Source organism: Rhinoderma darwinii, chromosome 8 (assembly GCF_050947455.1).
Source record: "Rhinoderma darwinii isolate aRhiDar2 chromosome 8, aRhiDar2.hap1, whole genome shotgun sequence".
NCBI lineage: Eukaryota > Metazoa > Chordata > Amphibia > Anura > Rhinodermatidae > Rhinoderma > Rhinoderma darwinii.
The window spans coordinates 114,346,738-114,356,536 of NC_134694.1; the positions used below are offsets into that span (position 1 = coordinate 114,346,738).

The following is a 9,799-nucleotide window of genomic DNA, read 5'->3' on the forward strand; positions in this document are numbered from 1 at the left end:
TAGGACCCCCGGCTGACATAGAATCCACGGAAACCCTGCGATCTTACTCAGGGTGCCGGTGGGATGAGAGGGGGCTCCCTCCCTCTCCAAAACCACTCCGATGCGGCGCTCACTATTGAGCGCCGCATCTGAGGGGTTAAACGAGCAAGATCGATACTGATATTGATCTCGCCCGTTAGAGCAGGGACGCCCCCAGCCCCCTGCTACATCTGGCACCTGAGAGCAGGGAGATTTAACGCTCCCTGCTCTATTTATTTATTCCAATGCAGTGCCATGAAAAGGCTATGGCATCGGAATAAAGCCCGTTAGTGGTCGCCGTAAAAACACTAACGGGTTAAATATTTATCACTAACACATCTGGACCATCGTCTCCGACTCCCAGTATCTCACCATAGAGGAATATTGCTGGAGGCTTCAGGTTGTAGATTAATAACTAAAGAGCTGCGATGTCTGGGCCGCTTTGTGCGTCATGTAACGTTCCAGGTTGTCTCTCCGTAATTTACAGGTCGCATCTTTATAAAGCCCGACATCATTGCAACGATTGAACAGGGTAAAGAGCTGTACATGGAGGAGAGAATGGAGCGTGCGGAGAAGCAGCTTCCTGTAGGTCAGTAACCGTAAACCCTCCGGTGATTTCTTTCTGTGGCCGAAACGGAACAACGTAAAAAATAAATGCCTTAAAAAACAAAAACTTTTTTTTGATTGGTGCTGAGACCGCGGCCGATTTAAAACAATAGTGACCCCTTAAAGGGATTCCCCATGAATATATATAGATCGTGGTAAATAATTCAGTATCCAGTCTACTGGTTTAGTGTATCGCTATATAGGGCTGGACAACTAGGACCTAAATCAAAATCACGATTAATTGAACATGTAACCTCGATTAAGACTATTGAACAATTATTTAGACCACACCCCTTTTTTGCATGCCACGCCCCCTATTTGCATGCTACGCCATTGAATAAATATTTATCCCCTAGATGCCTCTACACAGTATAATGCCCCCATAACTGACTTCCACGCAGTATAATGTCCCTATAGCTGCCCTCAAACATTACAATGCCCCCACGCTGTATAATGCCCCCACAGTTGCCCCCAATAGTGCCTGATAAAAATAATAATATACATACTCACCTACCCCCGTTCCAATGACTAGTGGAGATCCCTCTGGTCTGTGCAGCTCGGGGCAGACAGGCGCGGTGACGTCACTGCCTCGCGTCCAGCGATATATAGTGAATGGTAGAGCAGGGACTTTACGGCTCCCTGCTCCACCATTGGATTGAACTGAGTCCTGAAGATGCAGATACAGTTTAAACTAGGAGAAAATAATTGATGAAAACCGAAATTTGCACGATGACGTCGATTCCTTGCGCTGAATTTCGAAATTGTCCAGCCCTCCCGATATATTCTCTGCTAAAATCTGACATCATGGATTGAGGAGGATCATGGTCCGTATACAGGGGCTTCCTGAGTTTAGTATTGGGATGGGATAATCCACGTCTCTCTCTGTAGATCTCACATCCATGCAGACTTCCATATCCACCAGTACGAGCGCTAAGATGATCTCCACCGTATCTAGAATAGTAAATTCAGAAATATACGCTTTATTTTAACTCTTGCAAGTTATTTAAAGTAGAAACACCTTCTTGACAGAGTCCGCTGCTGAGGAACCAGACATCGAAGCGAGGATAAAAGAAGGAAAACCTGTGATTATAACCATTCCAGTCGATGACGATTGCAAGTCTCCAGGTAAGAAGCCAGATAATGACGGGACCCTTTTCTTATATACCACCAACATAATCCACGGCGCTGCGACAGAGATTGTCCTCCCTCATATCAGTCCCCAGCGGGACGATCACATGTGCAGCCTGAGACAATACACACAGCTGCCAAGTGCAAGCAGTACGGAGGTAAAGCAGAGCACACCCGGGGAGAACACGCCGACTCCATGCAGGTGTTGGCTTTGGTCAGATTGGAACTTCGGTGCTGCAAGGCAAGAGCGTTAACAAGTGAGCTGCCCCAATGAGCAGGCCCTTAATATATTACTAAAGGGGGCCCAAAATTAAATGGTCCTTTGATTGGACAGTTATTCTGGGCCCTCCATAAGAGGGTTTCAACATTGTTGGGGTTACAAAAAAAAGTTATAAAAAAATGCTCCCCTGTTCCCCCATGGGTCCTCTACCGGCCTACTGCTTCAGAATGGAGTGGTGGGGGGCATATACTTGTGAGGACGCCAGCGGTGCCTGCCTTCCTCATTCACTTAAACTACCGCTTATCCCCCATTTTGCTTCTGAAGGGGCACGGCAGAGAGTCACAGCGACATGACTACTAGTCAGCCCTGATATATATAATCAAATTTTCACATTTAGTTGCTGTAAAGGGGTGGTCCAGTCAATGGCCTATCCTCAGGACAGGCCATCAAAATGTAATCGGTCAGGGTCCGACTCCCGGCACCCTCGCCGATCAGCTGTTCAAAAGAAAAGGGGCTGTGGCACACGCATGAGCGCCGCTTCTCTATCATTGTCTTTGCTGCTCACACTGTAAATCACGACACACTTGTAGTGGCGGTTCACAGTATTACAACCTTCTCACATTCAAGTGAAGACTGTAATACTGTGTGATAGTGTGTCCTGCGATTCACAGTGTGAGCAATGACTGTAATGAAGGGAGCGGCGCTCATATGAGGACTGTGCCCCTTCAAAACAGCTGATCGGCGGGGGTGCTGGGAGTCAGACCCCCACTGATCTGATATTGATGGTCTGTCCGGAATATAAGCCATGAATTTCTTATGACTGATCAACCCCTTTGAAGGTTCACTTTCAGTAATGGTCAATGTTGGATGTAAATATAACACTATATTTGTGTGTCTTGTTATTGTGTTTTCACTTTTCCTTTTTTTGGACGCACAGATGTTTATGTGGTTTCTGATAATACTTCAACAATAAAGCAAGAAACGAAACCTGTGATGAATCCTGTGCCACAAAGAAATACATTTTCACAAGGTGTGTAACGGATCTACATCTGCTTTACCTTACTACTAGATCTCAGTACAATATGATTCCATTTTAATATCCGCACCGTATAAGTACGGCTGGTGTCGCAGATCAACTTGGTGCAGAAACTTCCTGGGCACTGTTGTGGAAGTCAATGGCTCAAAATATATTAGACTGAAATTTATACACTCACGCCAGGAACTTTATCCAGCATCCTAATCAGGAGATTTCATACCGATATATAGACAGAGGAATATAAACACACGGACATTGCTTGTATGCTCAAAATACTCCTCTGGGGGTTTATTGCCAAAATCATTTACATTAAGATCATTCAAAAGGGGTGTTGGCTTAAGGTTAACCAATCAGAGGCAATGTGACAATAACTCTTTATTCAGCCAATAGCAGACCATGAGAATATTTCAGCCAATTACAGGCATACAATACATTTCAAATGCATTATTATAATCCTTCGGTAGATGCTGACATCAGGTTTGTTATTAGCTGGTTCTTTCCCATTGTCAAAATTTTAGGGAGTACATACTCCTATACATCACTTTATGTGAGATCGTTCAGCCAGGCTACAGATTGCTGGCATATTCAATGCCATAAGAATAAGCCACGAAAATAACCTAGTTCTTGCAGAAATAAATGGGGGAAAGTTCATTTGAAAATGGAGAATACATCTCTGAGTAATTCTGCATGATTGATAATTCATAATGTAATTTAATACAGAGAATATAAGAAAATTGACCATCGATCACCGCACTGGTCCTCAACTAGGGGAAGAAGCCAATATCATGATAGACCTTGTAGTCCCGATAAATAGAAGAAATTATTTATTACCTTTCTGGAAAAATTAAAGCTGGAACCTTATCAGTTACTATAGCCACATTGACACTTCGAACCGAATGTATGAGGCCCTTGTGCCCCCCCAGCTCCCCCTAATACACAAATTACATTACTACCCCACGATTCCTCTTATTCCCTGTGATGAAGGGACCAACAACAAGTGTATTCGGCATAGAGAGGCAGTCTGTTGTACAGTAACGTCTGTTGTACAGTAACGTCTGTTGTGCAGTAACGTCTGTTGTGCCGTAACGTCTGTTGTACAGTAACGTCTGTTGTGCCGTAACGTCTGTTGTACAGTAACGTCTGTTGTGCAGTAACGTCTGTTGTGCAGTAACGTCTGTTGTACAGTAACGTCTGTTGTGCAGTAACGTCTGTTGTGCAGTAACGTCTGTTGTATAGTAACGTCTGTTGTATAGTAACGTCTGTTGTACAGTAACGTCTGTTGTATAGTAACGTCTGTTGTGCAGTAGCGTCTGTTGTGCAGTAGCGTCTGTTGTACAGTAACGTCTGTTGTACAGTAACGTCTGTTGTACAGTAACGTCTGTTGTGTAGTAACGTCTGTTGTATAGTAACGTCTGTTGTATAGTAACGTCTGTTGTATAGTAACGTCTGTTGTATAGTAACGTCTGTTGTGCAGTAACGTCTGTTGTATAGTAACGTCTGTATAGTAACGTCTGTTGTGCAGTAACGTCTGTTGTACAGTAACGTCTGTACAGTAACGTCTGTTGTACAGTAACGTCTGTTGTGCAGTAACGTCTGTTGTACAGTAACGTCTGTTGTGCCGTAACGTCTGTTGTACAGTAACGTCTGTTGTACAGTAACGTCTGTTGTATAGTAACGTCTGTTGTATAGTAACGTCTGTTGTGCAGTAACGTCTGTTGTGCAGTAACGTCTGTTGTGCAGTAACGTCTGTTGTGCAGTAACGTCTGTTGTGCAGTAACGTCTGTTGTATAGTAACGTCTGTTGTACAGTAACGTCTGTTGTGTAGTAACGTCTGTTGTACAGTAACGTCTGTTGTACAGTAACGTCTGTTGTACAGTAACGTCTGTTGTATAGTAACGTCTGTTGTGTAGTATCGTCTGTTGTATAGTAACGTCTGTTGTATAGTAACGTCTGTTGTATAGTAACGTCTGTTGTATAGTAACGTCTGTTGTGCAGTAACGTCTGTTGTACAGTAACGTCTGTTGTACAGTAACGTCTGTTGTACAGTAACGTCTGATGTATAGTAACGTCTGTTGTACAGTAACGTCTGTTGTGTAGTAACGTCTGTTGTGTAGTAACGTCTGTTGTGTAGTAACGTCTGATGTGTAGTAACGTCTGTTGTGTAGTAACGTCTGTTGTGCAGTAACGTCTGTTGTGCAGTAACGTCTGTTGTGTAGTAACGTCTGTTGTGCAGTAACGTCTGTTGTGCAGTAACGTCTGTTGTGTAGTAACGTCTGTTGTGTAGTAACGTCTGTTGTGCAGTAACGTCTGTTGTGCAGTAACGTCTGTTGTGCAGTAACGTCTGTTGTGCAGTAACGTCTGTTGTGCAGTAACGTCTGTTGTGCAGTAACGTCTGTTGTGCAGTAACGTCTGTTGTGCAGTAACGTCTGTTGTGCAGTAACGTCTGTTGTGCAGTAACGTCTGTTGTATAGTAACGTCTGTTGTACAGTAACGTCTGATGTACAGTAACGTCTGTTGTACAGTAACGTCTGTTGTGCAGTAACGTCTGTTGTGCAGTAACGTCTGTTGTGCAGTAACGTCTGTTGTGCAGTAACGTCTGTTGTGCAGTAACGTCTGTTGTGCAGTAACGTCTGTTGTGCAGTAACGTCTGTTGTGCAGTAACGTCTGTTGTGCAGTAACGTCTGTTGTGCAGTAACGTCTGTTGTGCAGTAACGTCTGTTGTGCAGTAACGTCTGTTGTGCAGTAACGTCTGTTGTGCAGTAACGTCTGTTGTGCAGTAACGTCTGTTGTGCAGTAACGTCTGTTGTGCAGTAACGTCTGTTGTGCAGTAACGTCTGTTGTGCAGTAACGTCTGTTGTGCAGTAACGTCTGTTGTGCAGTAACGTCTGTTGTGCAGTAACGTCTGTTGTGCAGTAACGTCTGTTGTATAGTAACGTCTGTTGTGCAGTAACGTCTGTTGTACAGTAACGTCTGTTGTGCAGTAACGTCTGTTGTACAGTAACGTCTGTTGTACAGTAACGTCTGTTGTATAGTAACTTGTGGCCGCCCAGAGAAGAGGTCCGGCAGTTACTAGTGCCATGAACTCACAACCTCCGCAGATGACTCTACAAGGGAAGATGTAACAATAGATAACACGGGACCGCGGAGGTGTGTGAGAGGGATTTCACTTTTCGTTAACAATTTTGCATTTGCGTAACTTTTTATTGTTTCACATCGCAGGATCTGTGTCTTCAAAGCCGACCGTTATAGTCAACATTGATGACGACGATGAAGACGAGTGTTATGAAAAGGAACAAATGACACCAAAAAGAGAGAAAAACGCTGCAGGTTTGTAAGAGCAACTAATTGTGAGGGAAATCCACAACATGTGCCCAGGGAAACCGCAAGAGGCGCCTCACACTTAACAAATGTCGGCCGGGCTCCCTGATTATACACATGACATCATCAGAACAGAGGACTGACAGGCACAGACCGGGATATAACATCTCCTGCCCGCTGCCAAAGAATCCTCAGGAAATGTGACCCCCCCCCCCTCCCCGGTGACTCCCTCCTCTATTGCGAGAACTTCCGGCTAATATGGGAATGGGATCCTGGGATACAAGTTCAGCAGAGCTCGGCTTTATTATTTGAGCAGATCACGTTGTGACATGACGTGTAATTATTTTCCTTAGCACTGCAGGTAAATCTACGGCATGATCTTTGTTTATACACATCGGGCTGGTTTTAAAGTCAGATGGACGGATGGAATAAGCCCCAACTATGAAACAAAAGTAGAGCACCGGCCCTTTAAAATAATCTATCATCTATCTGTCCATCCTACCGTCTGTCCGTCAGTCAATCTGTATCCATCAAATATCTCTCTTCTTTTGCCTATCTACCTACCAATTGTCCGTTTACATTATATGGCCAAAAGTATGTGGACACCTGATAATCACACCTATATGAGCTTATTGGACATCTCATCCCAAAAACATGGGCGTTAATATGGAGTAGGGCCCGATACAGGTATAACAGCTTCCCCTCTTCTGAGCAGGTTTTACACAAGATTTTGGAGTGTCTGTGGGAATTCTTGCCCATTCATCCAGAAGAGCATTTGTGAGGTCAGATACTGATGTTGGGGGAGGGGGCCGGGCTCACAATCTATGTTCTAAATTATACCAAAGGTGTTGAAAGGGGGTTGAGATTTGGGCTCTGCTGCCACTCGGCTTCCTCTACACTGAACCCCTCACCCCATGTCTTTCATCATGGAAGAGGAAGGGACAAGCCCCAAACTGTTACCCCAAAGTTAAACGCAACAATTGAGTAAAATGTCTCGGTATGCTGAAGCATTGACATCACCCTTTGCTGGAAATAAGGCTCCAAACCCTGAAAAACAGCCCCAGACCGTCACCCCCCCCCCCTCACCGCTCTCAGTTTGCGTGGTCTACCGCTTAATGGCGGAGCTGTTGTCACTCCTAGATGCCTCCACTTCACAGTAATAATTTCACAAACTGACTTATGGTAACGGTGGCATCCCATGGCGGGACCAGGTAAGTGACTGAGCTCTTTATTACGAGACGAACTACTAGCAATGTCTGTCTATGGAGATTATACGGCTGTGTGCTTGATTTTATGCACCTGTTTTCAATGGGTGTGTCTGAAACACCTGAACGCAATAATTAGGTGGAGTGTCCAAATACTTTTGGCCATATAATGTATACGGTGCTGAATCCCTCCTGTGATATAAAGTGGGCCCGGCAGCTCCCCGGACACGTCTGTTCTGGTAAATACTCGGATTCCCCATGAAATAACAATAATGGAGAATGTTCTGTCAGAACTTGTTTATTCTTCTGTATATTTCTCTTTTGCAGACTGGTCAATTCAAGATGTTCTCACCCCCGGGGAGATGAAAAACAGTCCCGATCAGAGCGGGGACAACGGACACGTCAATGTCTGGTTTGTGAAGAGCGTGAAGGTCAACAACCAAAACCCACCGAAGGCAGAAAACCCCGGCAAATCCGTGTATGTCGTAGACCGCAAAACCGGCGCTAATCCGGTAAAGGATGAATATCACACAAACGAGAGGAAACCGGACGTCAAGGCTCTCGCTAACTCTTCTGTGCCTCCGCAAGTGTCCCAGAATGCCTCTGGGTTTCTCGAAAACCAGGCGCTTCACAACAGGCCGGCCTCGATTGGCTCAAACTTTGGGGCTCATCTCCCCGACGCTATAACCATAGAAGACGATTTGATAGATGAGATGGAAGAGAAGATCCAGGTGTGCCCCGAGTGTTCGCAGTGCTTCACCTCACTGTCCGACCTGGAGATGCACATGGGAAGTCACAAGGATGAAAGTTCCTGGATCTGCTCTGATTGTGGCAAATCTTATTACACCAAGTCCAGTCTCGATCGGCACCAGTTAACGCACGCCAGAGAAAAACCGCTGAAGTGTCCGGATTGCGGGAAGGGTTTCACCAAGCAAATCCACCTTGAGATGCACCTGCGGCTCCACGCGGGAGAAGTTCTCTTCCCCTGCACCGAGTGTGAAAAAGTCTTCAGTTCCAAGTCCTCGTGTGACCGTCACATACGAGCGCATAAGATGGAGCGGCCGCACGTCTGTCCCCAGTGCGGGAAAGGCTTTCTCTACAACGGCTGTCTCATTCGACATATCCGGGTCCACACCGGGGAGCGGCCGTTTCCTTGTCCCGAATGCGGCAGGTGTTTCCGTCAGACTTCCGCTCTCAACCGTCACGTAAAAACTCACACAGGTGAAAAACCATTTGACTGCTCCGAGTGCGGTAAATGTTTTACCCATCAGTCGGATCTAAACCGACACAAGGAAACGCATCGGGGAAGCCAGCAGTATGTACAGTGTATCCCGAGTAACGAATCCTTACCCACCTACATCATCTTGTAAAACTTTGGCGTGGCTGCCGGCGGACCCGGTGGTCGGGGAGGTGTAAATTATTGTTAATTCTGAAAAATATTTTTTTTCATTGGAAATATTAGATCGGTCTCCACTTTGGAGCCAAGTTATTAACTAGCGGTAATCCCCCCCCCCCCCCCTTATAGGAGGGAGCAACAATGCAAGGCTGGGGGAGGGGGGATTTCTCTGAGCCATCCGCGGGGTACAGGCGCTGTTTACAGAAGTCTGTATGAGGCTTCATAAGGAAATGTGCGGATTTTCCCCCATAGGACCCTCATCTGAAATTCGACACTTCACCGGATCTGCGGGGTCTTTTATCGGAAGTTTCTGATGAGAACATTATATTACTAAATAGATTTTTTATGCGGTTCCGGAATGTAATCAAAAGGCATTGTTCACACAGTGCAGTTTTTAATGCTTTTTTTTCTTTCTTGTATTTGTTGCTTTTTGTTCGCCCAAAATAGGATTGGAGTGTAAGCTCTTCTTTTATAATATTTTTAAGTTGGATTCATTGCTGGAAATGGGGGATGGGGGGGTTTCATCAAAAACTGTGTGTGCACCCGGCCTTAAAGCGGCTCCACGTTGGTGCTTTGTTGTAGAATAACATATATACCTACATCTATATTGTAAACTGCGGTAACACATAAATACAAGTTATTTTATGTCTGAGCTGCTAATGATGTCTGGACATTGTCTGCGAAAAGTTTAAGAACATATAATAAGTAAATCAGAAGTGACACCGAGAAAAAGATGAATCACCTTACAGAGGGGGGGGGGGGGTGTCAGTGCACGTGTTTTACTAAATATCTTTGGTTTTCATGTCATATTTCCTGCCAGGCCTTGCAGCGTTTTGGTTTCTTTTGGCTGCAGTTCCTACACGAGGCCACTA

At 45.2% G+C, this 9,799-nt stretch overlaps 1 protein-coding gene across 2 annotated transcripts in view; it reads left to right on the forward strand.

Moving 5' to 3' along the window:
* The window catches only part of LOC142659899 (uncharacterized), a 21,525-nt gene extending 11,946 nt beyond the window's left edge, over positions 1-9,579 (forward strand). For both annotated transcript variants that reach the window (XM_075836454.1, XM_075836455.1), the window contains 5 exons: positions 506-607; positions 1,654-1,749; positions 2,910-3,002; positions 6,228-6,335; positions 7,859-9,579. In XM_075836454.1, coding sequence (XP_075692569.1) covers positions 506-607; positions 1,654-1,749; positions 2,910-3,002; positions 6,228-6,335; positions 7,859-8,901 — 1,442 coding nt within the window. In that variant the 3' untranslated portion in view covers positions 8,902-9,579. The remainder of the gene's footprint in view (positions 1-505; positions 608-1,653; positions 1,750-2,909; positions 3,003-6,227; positions 6,336-7,858) is intronic.
* Positions 9,580-9,799: the final 220 nt, after the last annotated feature.